Source organism: Drosophila teissieri, chromosome 2R (assembly GCF_016746235.2).
Source record: "Drosophila teissieri strain GT53w chromosome 2R, Prin_Dtei_1.1, whole genome shotgun sequence".
Taxonomy (NCBI): domain Eukaryota; kingdom Metazoa; phylum Arthropoda; class Insecta; order Diptera; family Drosophilidae; genus Drosophila; species Drosophila teissieri.
The window spans coordinates 6,158,258-6,177,981 of NC_053030.1; the positions used below are offsets into that span (position 1 = coordinate 6,158,258).

The 19,724-nt window shown below is 44.7% G+C and overlaps 1 protein-coding gene across 3 annotated transcripts in view; it reads left to right on the top strand.

Annotated features, from left to right (window-relative positions):
• Positions 1-19,684, top strand: part of LOC122612266 (dual 3',5'-cyclic-AMP and -GMP phosphodiesterase 11) — a 40,628-nt gene extending 20,944 nt beyond the window's left edge. The window contains exons 1-17 of one of the 3 annotated variants that reach the window (XM_043785756.1): positions 4,973-5,219; positions 7,923-8,382; positions 9,664-9,810; positions 10,049-10,484; positions 10,867-11,006; positions 11,935-12,085; positions 13,464-13,619; positions 13,991-14,512; positions 14,675-14,851; positions 16,010-16,096; positions 16,159-16,326; positions 16,391-16,500; positions 16,557-16,745; positions 16,807-17,023; positions 17,082-17,165; positions 17,224-17,463; positions 17,538-17,686. In XM_043785756.1, coding sequence (XP_043641691.1) covers positions 5,021-5,219; positions 7,923-8,382; positions 9,664-9,810; positions 10,049-10,484; positions 10,867-11,006; positions 11,935-12,085; positions 13,464-13,619; positions 13,991-14,512; positions 14,675-14,851; positions 16,010-16,096; positions 16,159-16,326; positions 16,391-16,500; positions 16,557-16,745; positions 16,807-17,023; positions 17,082-17,165; positions 17,224-17,463; positions 17,538-17,552 — 3,498 coding nt within the window. In that variant the 5' untranslated portion in view covers positions 4,973-5,020 and the 3' untranslated portion in view covers positions 17,553-17,686. Of the gene's footprint in view, positions 1-4,808; positions 5,220-7,922; positions 8,383-9,663; positions 9,811-10,048; positions 10,485-10,866; positions 11,007-11,934; positions 12,086-13,463; positions 13,620-13,990; positions 14,513-14,674; positions 14,852-16,009; positions 16,097-16,158; positions 16,327-16,390; positions 16,501-16,556; positions 16,746-16,806; positions 17,024-17,081; positions 17,166-17,223 lie in introns of those variants that run through there. The other 2 variants (XM_043785753.1, XM_043785755.1) reach the window with 2 other exon arrangements.
• The last annotated feature ends 40 nt before the right edge of the window (positions 19,685-19,724 follow it).

Below are 19,724 nucleotides of genomic sequence, written 5' to 3' on the forward strand. Positions count from 1 at the left end.
TCTTGGCAAAGCTCTGACTTCCTGCTGCAAGAGGCGGCGAGCACGCAGAGATTGGTCGTCTGTCCTCCCCTCACGACCTTTCTTGCCCCCCGATGGTGCCTGCCTTTTCGATGGAGAAACAAACAACCTAATTTCGCCCCGCTTAGTCATGCTGCACCATGTTGGACTGGACATGGCTCTGGGGATTCGACACTGGCGCTTCTGCCAGGAGGCGGTGGAATCTGGAGTGGCAGTGGAAGTGGGAGTGGGGTCTCCTAACCGAACATTCCGGCGACAAGCGCAATCAGCGCAATAACACTGGAGCACAAGCAGCAAGCAGAAGAACTAGGCAGGCTCCAAATATTTGACCTTCATTGAGGGCTGCACAGACAGAAAAGGGCTTTAAGTTGGGAAAATTTGGGATTAAGGTGCAGAGGCATATCATTATGTCAGTTGATAAGCATAGTAGAGTTAACGAGTTACTTTAAACAGCCTTGTATGCAAAATAACCGAATTAGCTATGAAAACTTAATATAAATATTATTTTCTCGCAGTGCAGCGTTCGCCTGGGGAGATGAGTATGGATGTGGTCGTTTGGATAGTCAAGGCACGTTTGTCATTGGTAATTTCGAGCATGTCATAATGATAACTCAAACAAACAGTGGGCATATGGAGAGGGAGGGGTTGGAGATGCAAAGAGCCAAATGTTTGTTTATAATTTATTTTTAGACCAGAACTCCTGAACTCTTCCTGCGCTTTTTCGGCGACCTCAGCTATTAAGCCGAGACCTGTGCAAATATTTGGCCAACGGCTCACGTAGTTCACTTCATGTAATTGATAAAAGAAAGGCATGAGGCGCAAAGGGGGAGTCTGCGAGACAATGCTTCGAAAAGGGAAATTAAATTCCAGGAAAAGTAGCTTTGAAGTGGTTCCGTTCAGCCAACAAATTGTCGTACTCCGTCCGTATAATATTTTTATTAAAAATGTTACATAATCCGCTCGAGTTCTCGTGCACAATGGGAAGACGTGTAATAAGTTGGCCGCAAACGAGATTTATGAGATGAACTAACTGGCGACGCCTTTTGCTCGCGCATACAATTTCAATATTTCTTCATCAGGATAACAAAGTAAAGGAGGAAAAGGCGTCTGGGGTTTCTCTCAGTCCGTTCCGTGGAAGTAAATTGAAAATCTTGCTCAAGTAGCTGACAGCATTTTGTAGCTGGCTTCTCCTGCTCTTTTTTTTTTTTTTTGTCTGCGGATGCGTTCAAATTGGAAATGCGATACGCAGCAAAACAGCTCGGGGAGTTTGCTTTCCGCTAGAGAATAGAAATTTGCTCATACGCCCCGTTGTCGGCTGGTCTTTAATGTTTCCTTGGCCATTAAATCCGAGTGCGAAATAAATAAAACTTGCATCCGTGTCATAAAAGCAGAATTTAATTAAAATTCGTTGGAGTTCGTTGCAACAACATGCAATTAGACAATCTCTTCTCAATTGTTTTGTCTTATGTTGTATATAGAAATGTATTCACTGGTCAGAAAATCCTTGTTAAGTTTTATGTTCCTGTGTTTATCAATTATCAACATTAATTGTACAACATTGGTTTTTCAATAAAAACGTTCATTGTCTAATGTGGTATTCGCATTTTAGTGCTGGATTTGTATATCTCACTATTATCTTACTTTTTGGACTGCGGCGCAATACTGGACGTCATCAGTTGTATAATGTTAATGCTTTCCCATATTGGCCCCTCGGAGTTCGCCTTTTGCCGCCAGACAAATGAAAATCGTTTATGGCTGCCGCTCGGATAAATTTTTCATCGCGATGACCTTGAGGCCATGCATGAACACGCGTAGTTACAATATGCATACGTTTATGTATATATAAGCTGTGTGTGCTAAAATGTTGACTGGCAATAAAAATGTGTAAATATGTGGATAAGTGCGTACTATTTAGGTCTGTAGGATAGTTAAATGTCCACCAAGATTGAATTTTTCGTCATATTATTACGTTTTAATTTTCTTTCAATCTGTTTCTCTTGTACATATAATCTCCTTTAAGTTTATTACAGCAGTTAGTTGCCTTTTGTTTATAACTTATCGAAAATGTGTGAGACTTGAGCTCATCAAGTGCGTGGGGTGGTATTTCCCGCTTTAAGCTTTGATGTTTACCAAGCTGACAATATAATTGAACACACGAGCCATATGTGATAATGAGATTTATTTATTTATTTAATTTAAATTGCCAGAGTTCGCTCATTTAGCTTTCTTTGCTTTTTTGCTCTCGCGCTCTTTGTTTTTCGCGTTATGTGGGACAAGTAACATAATTCACAGGCAAATGCTAAATAGAACAATATTCTACCATTTCTCTCCGTCTATTTATCCAACGCTCTTTGGCCAGCAACAGGTTATTGATCCAGGCCGACAATTCGAGCCTTTCGAGAATGCAAATAGCATTTCGGTTCGTCCTTTCTGACTGTTTCCTCCACTAATCGACTTTGGCTAGTTCATGACGCGCCAGCGCCGCCGCCTAATGACAGTTTTTTCGCCTTAAACCGCCACATTCGGCTTGCCGCCCCTCGATGGCTTACGCCATCTTGCCCCCGCTTGTTTGCATTGCCACAAACACCACGAAAGCTGGGCCAACACAGATACCCGGCGACGACACACAGACACCGCCGTACGCGCAGATATATATAGTATATGGCTTTGTTATCTGTTATCTGGCCCGCCTTTTGTGCCACTATCACCGTTGTCAGCCAAATGCAGACCGAACCGAATCGAGTTTCGCACAAATGGTGCACTCGGAAAAACATGCGACAGAGCATAAAACATATTTTATAAAATCATATCATATAACATATACTTAGCTACATTAAACGGAATGCATTCACAGATCTTTTATTGACAAAAATATGGTATTTCACATTTTAAAGCTAAACGCAGTTGCGAAATCAATCGATTTTTTCTCAGTGGTTGGCGTGCGCCATTAATGAACATCCTTTGCTTATCCAGACTGGCCCCACAATGACCCCCTCTCATTACAGTGCCTTTACCTATGCTATTGACATAATGTAAGCCGTCGAAGTCCGTCTGTGCGAGAGTACCTCTGCTTCCCACTCGCTCTCTAGCTCTCGTGGCGTAAAAATAGTTTTTGTCATTTTTTGTCCTCTCTCCTTTGGCTACCAGTTGCTAGGTGTACAAAGATAGAATGGCCAAAAGGATGGCGAAAAACAAAGGCAGGCCACAACGGTGCGTATGCTTAATGGCCAGCTAACGTTGCGTATGAGCAATGCGGCATATCAAGATAATCCGAACAAAATATGACTAGTAAGGAATTTGAGAGGTGAACGGGTTTAATACATAGTGAAGGGGTTTAATGCATACATAGTATTCGTTTATATCCCTTAAGCTGCGTTGAAGGATCAGCACTTCTAACAGACAACTGCAACATTGCCCGTCAGCAGTGCGGACTCATTGTCATTGTCTATTAAAATGCGAACAAAAGCAGAAATATACATAGTCTCTATTGCAAGTTGTGCAATCCTGGGGCAGCCTTCACTTCACTTTGCAGCTGCCAAACGCAGCAGGATGATTTCTCATTGTTGTAGAACGGAAATTAAATCATTTCCGCTGTCAACTATCGCAGGCCCCTGCCATGCAACAGCTGTCAAGTGGAAGTGGGCGGTCGAATCGAAGTTGGTGAAGATCCGCTTAAATTCTCATGGCAAGTTGCAGTCAATAAATGCAATACAAAAATTGGAATGGAATTCGAATGTCCTGGTGGGAGGGACCAGAGCTGTGAAAGTGATGGTCGAAAAGTGGGTGAAAAGCGGATGAAAGTGAATGTGGAAGGCGGGATGGGAATGCTAGAGGGCAGAACATAAGTGGATTGGTTGCCAAAAACAAACACGAGTCAGTGGCAACTCAGTGCAATTGGGTCGAATTGTGGTAACGTGTTTCTCGAGGAGAACGCTTTGCAAGCGGGTATATAAACTATGACCAGGAGTCTGAGCTTTTCAAATAATTAATTCTGTCTGTACATAAGCAAGCCACTTCAAACATTGTTAAAATGATTAAATGAAATATCGAAGAGCATTTTTAAATCTAAATAAACCTAATAAATACCTATTCAACATAAAAGCAAGCCACAACAAACCTTTTAGAGCATTCCCCCCCATTTATCCTTTTCATCCCCCCTCTCTCGCCGAATTTTACTGCCATTGTTTGCCTTTGGCTTTTGAGCATTGTTGACGTTTCAGCCATGTCAGGCGCTTTGGCCATGTTTACTTTACTTAACTGACATTTTACTATGGCCTACGTGTGCCCGTGCTGCACCGTCTGTCCCACGGGGTCGCCACTCGAATTTCTCGCGACATTTTGGAGTCTTGTTTGTTCATCAATTGGCGGCCCGTCAGGCGAGCTCCCTGTTCCCCCTCCCCTCTCCCCCATTCCCCTGTTCTTGGCCAATTGACTGCGGCGACCCCAAACGCGTTAATTGAATTGCTTCGACTCGCTCTGGCCGACACATGGGAAAATCGGCAGCGTAGGGCTTTAAAAACTGGCAGGAAAGTGAAATAAACGAAAAGTGGTCAGGAAACTCTTGAGATACTCTGCGAAATTGTTGGGCGGAAAACTTTTAGTCTGCAAAGTTCACGTGGAGCACGTGAACTCCTCGGGTCATGCTTAAACATATTTATTCAAAACAAAACTCCAACAGGTCTTGGCAGAAACTTTTTCCTCTCGCCTAACTGAATAATTGACAAAGTAAATAAGTTATTATGAAAGTGAGACAGAGTAAAGGCACGAGAAATACGAGCGATCGCAGTAAGAGTGTGCACACTAATCGAAAATTCGACAATTTCAATTGGCTGATATCCTGCGGCCTTTTGGCGGCAGCAAAATCAACAAAATTGATTCCTCAACTTCCACGACAACTGCGACCACAAAATACAATTTACGTTACGCGGCTGAATTGCTCAAGTTTGACAAAATTCAATTCATTAAAACGGAGGGTTTAACATTCGCATTGCTGGCGGGCCCCATGGGCCAAGCGGCAAGTATGTGTCGATTTCGTGGTTGTCGCTACAAAAATAAGAACAAAAACAGCAAGCAGCAGCAGCAGCAACAGCAGCAGCAACAACAGCAGCAACAGCAACAACAGCAGCAACAACAGCCGCAGCAAACACCAACACATAGTCCTCAGATTCAGCATCACTCTGAAATAGTCCCAGCTACAACAGGTGAGAAAGTGGCAAGCAAGAAAGTTTTGGTCATGCCTCGCGTTTGCATAAATATTTCGTCACACAAACTTCGGGCCCAACAAACAAAACAGGAAAACACCAAAGAGACCAAAGAACTGAAAGAACTGAAAGAACAGCGATGCTTATTTCATGCCCAGAAGGTCTTTTTCTTTTTCTGGTTCAACTTCCGGTGCTCGGCTTTACGTTTTTCCGCCTTTCAGCATCCCAACATCGATCCGAGTGGCAGCAAAAAATTGTTCTCTTTTGCACATTTGCCAACTTTCAATTTGCATTTGGCTGCACTCGAAAGCAACAATGCCATTTACACACTCGCTCATGTATGCAGGCGAGTGTGTGCAGATATATGGTATTGTATGTGGTGATCATACCCTATATGTTAGCTTGGGGTAGTATCATATGGTCGCCAAGAACGGAAACAGAAATCAGTCAATAAAGACTGTGGTTTTATCATATATTTTAACCTGATAGGGCTCCATTTAAATTATTCAGAAATAGAAATTAATTATTATCCATCGTATTTCCATTCCCAATGTACTGACGATTTTTAGCACTCGAGTAAACTTATTGCCATTTGCCTGAGCATGTAAATCAAATAACTTCCATCCCACGATGAAGAGTACTACATTTGTGGTCATATCGCCGAGAACTCTTGATCCTTGCATGTTCCTGCTAAAAGTAAAATTCCATTACAACTGTTGTATAAAAATTTGCCATTCGCCCGACTCAGAGGAAGGTGGCGGAGGGGGAGGGGGATTCGGGGTTGGATGTTGGTTGAGGGGCCATATGAATGTCTTACATAAAGCTGACGCATCAAACCGCAGCAAAGTGTTGGCGGCGGCGGGAAAGTGGGAAACTTGGAAAATGGGTGCCACAGAACCCCTCCCACACGACTCTGTCAAGTTGTCATTTGACTTCGAGTGCAGGAAATGGCCAAAGAAATTCAGCGGGGAGTGGCAAAGTGCTCCTGCTCTGTGCCAAATGTTTTGCAGCAGCTTAAGCATGTTGCATGTTGGATGTTGGCTGTTGGCTGTGTGCAAGGCAAATGCAGCTTAAAAGATTAAATTCCCTTCCTCTGAGGCTGCACTACACGGGTGGCATGTGTGTGGTGTTCTAGTCATTCCATCTACACAAATCCCCCACTGCAGCACTAAGTAGCCGACTTTCAACTTATTGGCAAGCTTAGAAGAGAAAGACCAACGAAAAGTATCTACAACTCAGGAGAGTGGGAGACCTTGCAGATGCTTAACATGGAAATTTATGTCTGAACGGGGAAATTCTTGGGGGCACAAATCATGGGGGAAAAGCTGAAATTAATATTAAAGAGAATTTTAAATGGCAACGCGAAAGGACCCGCAGGAAAAGAATGTTAGCATGAAATCGAATTAAATTTTAACTGGTATAAATTCCATTAAAAAGAAAAGACCTCAGATGTCATCGAACCCTTATGTTAAACATATAAATAATTTACAGCCCAAACATGAAGTAGATTTTGAAGCTTGTTATAAACGTGGAATACATGTTTTCTTTGCCCGAAAAAAAGTATAAAACATTCAAGGATTCATTCTATGTAAATAAGGAATGACTACATAAATAAACTTCCCAAAAGGTTGTGTATTAAAGAAAGCCACCCCATACAAAATATTTCCGTTTGCAGTCTAGCCAAAAATAGACTCATCTAACGTATTTAAGCAACCGGAATATCCTTGGCATTTGTTGTATACCAGCTTAGCCCGAAAGTCGAATTGTCAAGCGACAGGAACAAGTCGTTTGTTTATTTCTTTTGTGTAAGTCGAAAAGCAGCACATAAATCATATTTTCAATAGAATAAATAACTGGGACACAAACTGGGACCTCAAAAATGGGGCAAGAGGGAGAAGGAAATGTGGCAGAATTCCTTTTATCGCATCCTTGAGACGTGTGTCAGTGTGTTACTCGTACTCGTTGTCGTATTTATATCTATTTTTAGCACTTAATCAGGCGCTCAATGCTGGCATTACAGACGCCAGACACTTTGCAGCGTGCCCACACGGAGTCAATATTTCAAGGAAATTGCCAATATTTCCGGTTAATGTTAACTGAAACACTTTGGGGGGCCCCAACTGCCAAGTTATTTATTGCGTTACGTATACGCCGCGTTTGCCATGTGTTACATATGCACACAGCTGCGTGAGAACGTCTCGGTGAAGTCCCTTAAAAGTCGCTACTTGACACTTAATTGTTCGAGGAGACAGGAACAGCTCCAAATTGATGAGCTGAAAAAGCTATTCAACAAATTTATGTGATTTGCTCTCACAGCCGAACTGCTGAAATTGAAAAGAACGCATCAGGAAAGCGGCGAGAAAAGGCATGTCAGTTGGGGGCGACGTGGAGAGGGGCGTGTCCACGGTCACGTGCCAAGTGTGACTTCCCCTAAAGGATATGACCCATTTGCAATGCAAATGGTGCGTCAAGGGCACAAGAGCTGGTGGAGAGCTCATAAAACTGTCGACACATGCAGCAGGCAAATTACACACGATGCAAAAAGTCAGCTTAAACAAATATTTACAATTTATATAAGTACTTAAATGTTAGTTATAATAATGAGTGTATAAGTAATGAGTATGAGTAATAAGATGTAAAATTTCATATCTCCCAATAGTGCGAATTATGTATTTATTTTCCATTACTCCTTCCTCGTTGCAGGCCTGCATCTGCGGAGCATCGAGGAGCCAGCGACGACGCCGCTCCAGTTCCAGCCGACTGGCAGGATGAACGCGGAGCAGGGGGGCACGGGGTACGGCGGCTACGGATCCAGCGAGCACTCGCTGCTCATCGCCACACGCCACGCCGGTGTCCCCCCGCCCCCCGCCCAGCAACAGCCACTCCCCGCCCACTATCAGCCGCTGAGCCACTCCGGCGCAGCCCCGCCCTCCTCCTCCAACGGATCCCCCTCCTCCGGCGGCGGAGTCCCCACGTCGGCCACGCCGCAGCCACAGCAGCAGTACCAGGTGCATCCGCCGTACCAGTACCAGTACCAGTACCAGCATCACTATCACCACCAGGCCAACTCGCCGCAGCACCACAGACCCTACGATCCGGAGCACGCGCGGATGGAGGCCTGGCTGGACGAGAATCAGGAATTTGTACAGGATTATTTTATAAGGCAAGTCGAGGTTTCACACTCTTTATGCATTGAGTACCAATTCAGTATTTTGCAAATTATTTGGGAAACCAAATGGGTTTGGCTTGCAATTTTAGCAATATTATATTGCAATATAGTTATTAAACTGCAACTGGCCGACAGGCAATCGAATCCATAGTCTTCTGTTAGCCAAGGCAGACGGAGAACTAACCTAATCCTTGTAGGGACATAAATTGCATCTGCGTACAGGCGCTTTCGATGAACCCATCGAGCCAATAATCTATTTTGTCCATCGACGGGATAAATTCTTAAATTTGAAACTGCATTGTCGGTTGACACAGCCGCACGCCAAACAATCGGGTTTCCCGATGGGGTTGGTGGGGATTTGGCCATGGGCGTGGATGGCTCGTTTCCGCCATAAACCGGAAATTGCCTTTGCCACAGCAGGACATACAGGGCAGCCCGCCCGGCAGGCCGGCAGCAAAGCGGGTTAAGGGACGTCCGTTGCCTATGACACATAATAAAAATCACTAACAACTAAAAGCATAAATTGGGCTTTATTTTCATGGTCGAGAGGAGCCGGCCAACGTACTCGGCTCCACTGCTCCTCCGGCTTTTTGGCCTGCGGGGCGGTCATTAAACGAGGCTGAAAAAGGCTTCATTCTCTTGTGTGTGTATTTTGCATAAGAATATGCCGCGTGTCCTAAACAGTTCAACCATTTTGGTGGTTCTCCGCCTTGTTTATTCGTTATCTTTAAGAGAGAGTATCAGCTTTTCTGCAAATCACGAAAGAATTTTAAGCATTGAAAAAAATATCCTTAAACCATTTATTGCTGACTTAATATAGTTAAATCATGCTAAACCTATATTTTGATAATTTTCCATTTGGCGAATGTACACTTCTGCTTTCCTTACTTCTTATTTATAAGTCTCATTATTTGGTAAAAAAAAAAAGATAGCATTGGTAGAATATCAATATTTTCCTAATTTCCACGCACTCGCCTCTCCAAAGAGCTGTATGCTGTGATTACCCGACGTTTTGTGGCGTTTGTTAGGGGTTTTATGCCAAGAGCGCGTGTCCAAAAGGACACATTTTGGGGAGGAGCAGGAGCAGGAGGAGCAGCTGATGCTGGGTAGCCTCGCAGCCTGAATATTTATGAGTTCGCATTTTATTAGACAATTTCATGCGGCACATGCATATGGAACGCGGCGCCCAGTGCGTCGACCAGCGCCTATTCATTTATAATTTTAATAAGGTTTTAGCGCGTTTACTAACTGCATTTTTCCGCTTATTTCCCACAGGAAGGCCACACGTCAGACGGTGGATGCCTGGCTGGTTTCCCACGCCACCTCGGCGGGCAACGATGTGGTCAGCAGCACCTCGCCCACCCACGCCAACGGACAGACGAGCTCCTCGCGTGGTGGATCCGGTGCCACCACACCAGTGCGGTAAGTGATTCAATTGGAGCCACGAAAATTAAATACTGGCCGCATTCAATGTGCAAAATGTAGAGGGAAACCCTTTTACAGCAAGATAAACTGAAAAATTGCATCATTTTTGCTAAAAGCTTTGTATAATAGCTTGTGAGTATAGAAAAGCAAACATATTATCGTTTTTGCAAGCTTTGCGAGCCATAAAATAAAGATACTATTTCCAAAGATACTAATGACTTTGAAATCCTTTTAGAAAAATCTCTGCTCACGAGTTTGAGCGCGGCGGACTTCTGAAGCCGATTGTCAACACAATTGACGGCACGCCCACATTCTTGAGCATTGGCCCGCCGATGGACAACGGCGGCGTGGGCGGCAGCTGCAGCAATCTGCAGAATGTCGGTGGCGTCGTGGCCGGCCAGTATCAGTATCACCACCAGCAGCACCACCAAAACCACGCCCATCTGCACCACAGCCAGCACAGTCATTACCAGGCGGGCGGCGCCGTTGGGAGCAGCAGCTTGAGCATCACCGGTGGCACCGGTGGAGGGGGAGGAGCACCTGGGCTGGCTGTCAGCGGTGGAGCGGGAAATGGCCATCCATATCCCTACTATCATTGCCACCAGCGACCACAGCGCTTGTCTCGCAACGAGCTCAAGCAGCTGGACGAGAAGGAGTTGATTTTCGAGCTGGTGAGTGTTGTGGCTCTCTGATCATGTTCTGATAACAATGTTAGTGCCCCCATGATTCAAAAGTGCAATTGATTCAGAAATACCGTGACACACGCGTTTATATAAAAGTATTCACTTACTCAATAGTGAATGAGTAAAGTTTCCCCAGAAGGCCTAACCATTAGATATCGAATTGAAGGTTCGCGCGAATCTCGATAGCTCGTCAATGGCTATTTGTTGAGTTCCGCAAACGTGTTTGTTTGTCGGCCCATTGACGCTGTTATCGGCAAACACTCTAAAGACGTCAGTCACAGTCTGTTTTTCTCCGCGGCTCCCTTTCTTTTCAAATGCAACTGCTTATCAGTCGTGTAAATAACCGGACTGTGCTGTTTATCGCTTCCAGGTGAAGGACATTTGCAACGAGCTCGAGGTGCGCACTTTGTGCCACAAGATACTCCAGAACGTGTCCATTCTGCTGAATGCCGATCGCGGATCTCTGTTCCTGGTGCAAGGACGTTGCAACGGACCTGATGGACTAAAAAAGTAAGCGAAGTTAGTTATATACGAACAAATTAATGCTTTATTCACCAAGCTTAAACTTCGTAAATTAAAAAAAAGGATGTTTACTAATGTATGTTAGTTCCCTAGAATTCCAAGTGTAACCTTTCTGAAAAATCCTAAAGTGCAAGTTTGTAAATTTTGTAAATTACTCAGTTCATAGTTGGAAAGGAGAGCTCAAACAAAGACAGCCATCTATCATAAATCAGCTGCATTATAGTTCGCCTTAGCTATTCTCAACAATTTGATGATGACTTCATATAGCTGCATTTTTGTGGACATTGCGGATGGAGCAGGAGCGCAGCTTCAACTTTGTCTTGGCAACATTTTTATGGCATTTATTTTTGGCATTTTATGAGTGCGTTGCGTGGAAGCTGTGTCTTCTTTCCCCCCCAAAACCGTGCCATAAGTGCCATAACCCGGCTGCAACCTGCAGCGAGGGGGTCAGTGGGGCACGTCAGCCATTTTGTATGCATCGTATGACGCCATTTTCTGCCAACACTAATTGCAATTGTCTGCACGCGCATTTGGCAAATGCATTCTGTTGGGTAAAAACTTTTTAAAGCCAAAGAAAAGCAGCAGGAAAGCTGCAAAAGTAGGCGAGGCACTGAGAGAGAAATGGCTCAAATGGGAATCAATAACATGTTATTTATGTTCAGGCCCAGCTTGCGACTGCACTTTCGGTTTAATAAACTATGGCCTAATTAAAAGTTTGGCCATTTTCGCCAGTCTTAATTATCGAGCAACTTGGCAAGCTGATGTCATTCTGTTTATAACATTTTGGAAAACACTATTATTATTTTTCCTCTCAGTGGAATAGGAAAAGTTTGCATTGTGTCCGATGACAATAGACGATAGTTGCCGCTGCAACACAATTTATAATTTTCAACTTTGTACTCGGTTTCTCCTGCAGATGCCTCGTCTCGAAGCTGTTCGATGTGTGCCCCCGGAGCACCGTGGAGGAAATGGAGCAGCAGGACGAAGTGCGGGTGGCATGGGGCACGGGAATCGCCGGGCATGTGGCCGAGAGCGGGGAGCCCGTCAACATACCAGATGCTTACCAGGTCAGTACCGAGCAAGTAGTGCTATCTTGAGGGAAATTTGACAAATTTGAATGCCAACTGGGTCATAAATCAAGCTCTGCTGCGAGAGTTGCAGATTATTCATTCGATTGTAAGATTTATGGAGGCAGATACCAATCCAGTGTCTCTGTGTGTGTGTGTGTACGAGTACATTAGTGTGGTGCTCTTTAAGTTTTCAATATTGCGCAGTGAACTCGGCGGTGGCCATCACAGCACTTTTCACATTTCCCAGCTTCCGCCCTGGCCGCTGCCACATTTTCCTATTTTTTCGTCCGTTTTTTCGGCAGTTTTTCTTCGGCCTGTCTGCCAATTGGAGCGTAATTAATCTTACGCCAAGACAAGGCCGTGTTAGGCATGTTATATCACCCAGATATGGATATGGAGTCCCAATGCTTGTTTTCGACTCTTCTCTTTGCGACTTTAAGCCGCCCGGCTGAAGATAACAATTGCGCCTCCTAAGCGCCTAGATAAACTTACCGCAAATACGTGACGCACAGACAGATCGCTTGTACCCCGCAGATCTCTGTTAGATTGTTAGCACAATTAATCAAGGCCTAAATTTGACACTTTTCGGTACCAGACAGCGCGACCAAAGGTTTCTCGGTGCGAATGAGGCGCATTATGGTTAGGCACACCAGTTCCGCTCGGGTGCAGATCTTGCGGTCGATCCCAGCGGACTTTTGACTCGGCTAAATGGCTGGCCAAACAATTGTCAGCCGGCAGCGATGCTCAGAGGCGTCTGGAATCTGATAACCTCCCAATTTTTGGAGGAAAGGCAAGAAAGACAGATAGATCATGGGGAATGTGTGCCAAGTGGGATAAAAATAGCGGGGCCAACAATGGAATGGAATGATTGATAGATACGGAACATCCTCAGTGTTAGTTGGAGTAAAAGAAAGATACGTATTTGTATTCTTTTTTAAGAAATTCATCTATGCAGATAATAGTCTAGAAATGTGATGAAAATCAGCCTAAATGGATTGATTTTCTTTTTTTACTTTTAAAACCAAAAGTATCTAAAATAATAATAATAATTTGAACTTTGTTGCTCAAATATTTGAACTATGATTTTGTATTGATATTGTATTATTAGTATTGGATTTTGGCAAATTAAAATGTGGTTATTTATATAAGCATCACAAAATAACGAAACCTAGTTCAGAATTCTTCCAAATAAAAGTGAACTTACGTCTTTGTTCATGGGTACTTGCTAGAAAGGGGCCATCGCAAAAAAAGGAAGTAAATCCATTTGTAAAGGCTTACGAACACAGAGCTCAAGTTAACAACGGAAACTCATTTAAATGAGATACTAATTCGTGCGCAAATTAATTTCTTTTCCCCAATTTCCCCCTCCCCACAGGACGAGCGATTCAATTGTGAAATTGACTCGCTGACCGGCTATCGGACGAAGGCCTTGCTCTGCATGCCCATCAAGGATTCATCCGGGGATGTGATTGGCGTGGCGCAGGTCATCAACAAAATGAATGGCGAGTGTTTCTCCGAAATCGATGAAAAGGTGAGTGGACTGTTCGGGGATGGGAAGGGTAGATGGCCGCGGGCTGGGGGCTGAGGGGTAAATGCGGAAATGGGGGCGAATGGGGCCATGTGGAGATCGCATGACGGGGCAGTTTGATGGTTTCTTTTGTTCCGAATAAAGCCGCATAAGAGCTGCACCCACTGCCGTGGCAAATTGCATTCATTATTCAACAAAGGGGAAACTTGTTAAGAAAGCTTAGCAGAATGTCAGGCAAAATGCCATAAGGGATTATCCGATGTGTGATGCCAGTGGGGGACTCTCTCATAATTTTTATGGCGTTTATGGCAAGCTCTACTCTGCTATTTTCTGTTGCTTGAGTAATGTTAATCCCTTGCGGTAATCCCCATCAGGTCTTTTCCTCGTATCTTCAATTCTGTGGCATTGGACTGCGGAACGCACAGCTGTATGAGAAATCTCAACTGGAGATCAAGCGGAATCAAGTGCTCCTGGACCTGGCCCGCATGATCTTCGAGGAGCAGAGCACCATAGAGCACATGGTCTTCCGCATTCTCACCCACATGCAGAGTCTCATCCAGTGCCAGCGAGTCCAGATCCTCCTGGTCCACGAGGCGGACAAGGGCAGCTTCTCGCGGGTCTTTGACTTCGAGGCGAATGACCTGAGCGAGGAGGAGGCCACTTCCCGCACCAGCCCCTACGAGTCGCGGTTTCCCATCAACATCGGCATCACCGGACATGTGGCCACCACCGGGGAAACAGTGAATGTGCCCAATGCCTACGAGGACGATCGATTCGATGCGAGTGTGGACGAGAACTCCTGCTTCAAGCACCGATCTATCCTCTGCATGGCCATCAAGAACTCGCTGGGCCAGATCATTGGTGTTATTCAGTTGATCAACAAGTTCAATGAGTTGGTAAGTACACCCCTATTTTAAATATTATTTAAAATATTCTAATTGCAATGCTTTAATAAGCCGAATCTCAAGTGTCTAGATTCTAGACAGAAAGCTATAATTTAAGCATATTAAGCCCCAATCGCGTGCTGCATATTTTAAACTGCTTTTATGTTCCCCCAGGACTTCACCAAGAACGACGAGAACTTCGTGGAGGCGTTCGCCATCTTCTGCGGCATGGGCATCCACAACACGCACATGTACGAGAAGGCCATTGTGGCAATGGCCAAGCAGAGTGTCACCCTGGAGGTGCTCAGCTACCACGCATCGGCCACCATGGACGAGGCTCATCGACTGCGGGTGAGTTTCGGTTCCTCCTCAGTTGGTTCCTCCTTTTGGTTTGGTGCTCCTTATTGCAGTACTCTCGTAGTTCGTTCCGTTCCGGATTAAATGGCCCTCCCGGGTGTCGTAGCTCGGAGGCCAGTGAAATACTTAATTTTATTTGCACTCACTTAATTTGCCGGAGGCCAAGAGGTCGTCCACTAGTTTGGTCTCTTAATTTTTACGCTGGGCCATAAATTAATGTGTCCTGCCGGATGCCCGCTTTGGGTGCTTGCTTCCCTGTGCATTGTGTCTACTGTCTGCTGTCTGTTGCTGCTTTAGCTTCACGGTTTTTATTCGTTTATTATTTCTGTGGGACAACAGCAGAAACAGCAGCAACAAGCTGTCGGCCTTAGGCAAGCTCCTCTGTCGCTGCCCCCGCGGAAAAAGCTTCAACGTGTTGACAGTTGTAATTAGTTTGTTCGCACAAGTATGACAAAAAGAAACTTTTCTACTGAATCGTGCGACTCCACGCTGCTCGCTCTTCATCGCCGGACTCGGACTCACTCTGTAATTATGCTGGGAAAATTATGACCGCCTGTCGAGTTGCCAGCCAGACAAAGATGCTGGGTTATTAATTTTAATTAAAATTATGCCATACTAGGCTTTGTTCCTGCATCACACGAAGGCGGAGCGCCGCTTATGCCATTTAGCTGGGAAAACCCTTTTTCCGGTCCGCAGCTGCCCTCTGGTTGGGCTTTTCCTTCTCGCACTCTTGTGGGTGCCTCGGCGGAAAAATGTCAGAAATTTTGATAAACTTCTCAGCTTTGGTGGCTAATATAGCACCATTTACATTCGCTGACAGCAAACAGATGAAGGTCCAGTGGGAGATTTTGCTTTTATTTCTTTTCTTGGGGCATCTTGGCTTTGGGCACGTGCTGGTTTGTTTGTGGTGTGGAAAGTAAGTGCAAGCAAAAGTTTTTCAAATTGTGGGGATTTAAATTTTAAGCCCCTTTAGCAATGCAACAATAATAATTGGATTATGATTAGTAAAAAGAAAAAGTCATTTGTAGTAGATTATAAAACCTTTACAACAACCTAGTATTCATTTCAAGAGTCGGAAGCATATCGCACCAATTTATTTGAGATGTTTGTTCTTATGCTTGTTGAAATAATTAATTGAAATCATTTTTTTAGCGCCTGCGAGTGCCTTCAGCTGTACATTTCCGACTACACGACTTTAAGTTCGATGACATACACTTTGAAGATGATGATACATTAAAGGTGAGCTCAAATATTCTCAAAATTCTCAAAATGTGAACAAATATCTAATCCGATTTCTTTAGGCCTGCCTGCGCATGTTTTTGGATCTCGACTTTGTAGAACGCTTTCATATCGACTATGAAGTTCTTTGCCGATGGCTGCTGAGTGTCAAGAAGAACTATCGCAATGTTACCTATCACAACTGGCGCCACGCCTTCAATGTGGCCCAGATGATGTTTGCCATTCTGACTGTAAGTAGGAAATAAAATGATATTTTATTTATGTCATTTATTTTATATTCACTTCTTACTGCAGACCACGCAATGGTGGAAGATCTTTGGGGAAATCGAATGCTTGGCGCTTATTATTGGCTGCCTGTGTCATGATCTCGATCATCGGGGGACCAACAACTCCTTCCAGATTAAGTAAGTATAGAGAAGAAATATAAAGTTAAATTTCTTAATTTAACATTTGTTTTTAGAGCCTCGTCGCCTTTGGCGCAACTGTACTCAACCTCCACCATGGAACACCATCACTTTGATCAGTGCCTGATGATCCTGAATAGTCCTGGAAATCAAATTCTGGCCAATCTCTCCTCCGATGACTACTGTCGGGTCATCAGGGTGTTGGAGGATGCCATTTTGTCCACTGACTTGGCCGTGTATTTCAAGTGAGCATAGCTGGCACATTTTGTCCTGCGTAAGTGTCCTAACTCCGGGTTATTTTCACAGAAAACGAGGTCCTTTCTTGGAGAGTGTGAGCCAGCCGACGAGCTACTGGGTGGCGGAGGAGCCGCGCGCCCTTTTGCGTGCAATGAGCATGACTGTCTGTGATTTGTCGGCCATCACGAAGCCGTGGGAGATTGAGAAGCGGGTGGCCGATTTGGTGAGCTCGGAGTTCTTCGAGCAGGGAGATATGGAGAAGCAGGAGCTCAATATAACTCCTATTGTGAGTTCACGAAAGGCTAAATAATATGTTACATTTAAATGGTAATTGTCTGTTGTAGGATATCATGAATCGCGAGAAGGAGGACGAGCTGCCCATGATGCAAGTGAACTTTATAGACTCCATTTGCTTGCCAATCTATGAGGTTTGTCCTGGCCTAATATTTTGTGAACATGTTTATTAAGGCCCTGCTTACTTTACAGGCCTTCGCAACCCTCTCCGACAAGCTTGAGCCTCTTGTCGAGGGCGTGCGCGGTAATCGGGGCCATTGGATTGATCTGGCCGATGTCGTGAAAACCAAAACTAGTCAGGGATTGGAGCCGGAGGAGGAGCAGCAGCAGCAAAATGTGATATCGAACGGTGACTGCAAGGCGATGAGTGATGGTGATGTGGCTGCGACGGATGCGGAAGTGCCAGCGGACTCCCCGAGCGAGAAAGCAAGCGTAAATGGCTCCAACGTTGCCACCAACAGCAGCTCAACTAATAAGAAAATTGCCGTCGCTTCTCACCCCACCAGCACCCAGCCCAGTGATGATGATAATGATGATGCAGATGCAGATGCGGATGCGGATGTGGATAAAGTGGACGAGCAGCCCGCCGAGGAAAATGGTCACGATGCTGAAGTGGATGAGGCGTCCTGCCGCTCCAACAGTACCTGCAGCTCCTCGACCGCCTCCAGTCGCTTGTCCACTCCACCGCCCACCGGCGAGGATGACAGTACGCCCGTCTCGCCCTCGAAAACCCTCCAGGCCAAGCTGGTGGCAGCCAATTTGAAGGCCCTGCAACGGCAGTCATCCAATCAGGTCCAGACCCAAAAGCAGCGTTGCAAGAGTTGCGACCATTCGCGCAGTGGGCTGCAGGTTCGCAAGACGAGCTCCCTGCGCGGCGCGCAAGAACTCGAGCTAGAGAGTAAGGCAAAAAATGGAACACACGCTGCTCTCTGCAAAAGCACGCCCGTGATCAACAACCACAACCATCACCATAGTCATAGTCACAGCCACAACCACAACCACAACCATAACCACCACCATCATCATCATCATCACTCGCATCACAATCACAGTCAGCACGGAATTGGGATTGGCAGTGCCAGCATCGGCGGTAGTGGGTTAATCAGCCTGACCACTCCACTGCTGGCTATGGACAGTGATAGGATACCAAAAATCGTAGGCAAAATTGGAAATATCGAAGGCCTGCCCTTCGCTAATGGCATTGGAGGTCCACAAAGTGGCCATGGGTTGCCCTTTGGCAGCTTTCAGCATCAGCATCATCATCTTCACCAGCATCATCATCATCTACTGGCGCGTCGGCACTCGGAGACAAATAGCAATGGGGCCACCGCTATGGCGGCTGAAAAATAAATACATCCCAATCTGGTGTGTTCCTAGAAACTCTGAAACAGATAAGGGGTTCATATTTAGCATGATAACTCCTAAACCACATATGTGATGCCTAAAAGTATGCAAGAAATCCTCTTACTTGTATTGGTCAAAACTCTTCAAAAGGTTCTGTAGACAAATCCGCTGTGGCGGGAATTCTGGATCACATTAGCATATCTTCAATATGTACATAGTTCTATACACCTCATCCGAATCGCAACCCAATACCGCACACTCTCATCTTGTATATAACATCCATTTTGAGCAACAGTATCGCAGTAGGAGCAGTAGAAAAGGATATTGAGACAAGCACATAACATAAGCAAATTGTGGCTCAGCAATTTGAAAGCCTACAACTAAATCTAAATAGAAAGATTCCTATAAACGTATGAAAGTCGTCATATACTTATGTATGTGTATATTCTGATCTGTGTGTGTTTGTAACTTAAATCTTTAGTTCGTACCGTCAGAGTTAGCTAATGATAATGCAAAGAAGTCAAATTCTCTAGATGTTTAAGCACCAACCAACAAAAGAAACAAAACAAAAGATAAATCTTACCAAAAATGGCAGAGTAGTGGACCCTTTAATTGTCGTTCGCTTGCAAGCTACGCTCATTTTTATGGAACACAGCAAGGATAAAAGTATTGTAATGTCCGCGAAACACATACATATTCGAGTACGATAACACTGTATAACTGTACGCGTTAGTTGAATTATCTCTATGGGTACCAAAAGTCTAACTTTAGTAGCATTAGCCAACCGCTTAGTGATGATGTTAGCTGTCGAGTAACGAGAAACCGAAACCGAACCGATCGCGAGCCTAGATTGTAATAATCACCTATAATACACCCGAAACCGGTAACCAGAAAACAAAACAAACACTTGGCGCTCGGATCTTCCCCGTCTCTGCGCTCTTTTCGAATTTAAATAATTGTAATGTTATGCGATGATAAGAAATGTATTTGTATCTACATGTGTACTGGATACTGGATGGTCCTGATGGGCTGGCCCAATGTGCAGAGCCCAGACCATCTCGGGAGCATATATCCTTGTGGCAACGGCACGTCTAACGTTCTGCGTGCCACTGGGAACCACTGCTCGTGCATAGTTGCAGATGCGCGTATATAAATTCATGTAATCCTTCTTTAGACTAGATTGTACTTTGTGAGTTTTGTTATTTATTGTCGGCATTATAGAGAAACCTATCAAAAATACACAAACTATTTGCTGTAACGGACCATGTTCAATAAGGCAAAACTAAATAAAGCAACATAATACCTAAAACGTCTTTTTAGTACGTTGGCTTCCACCCCGCAGATGAAAC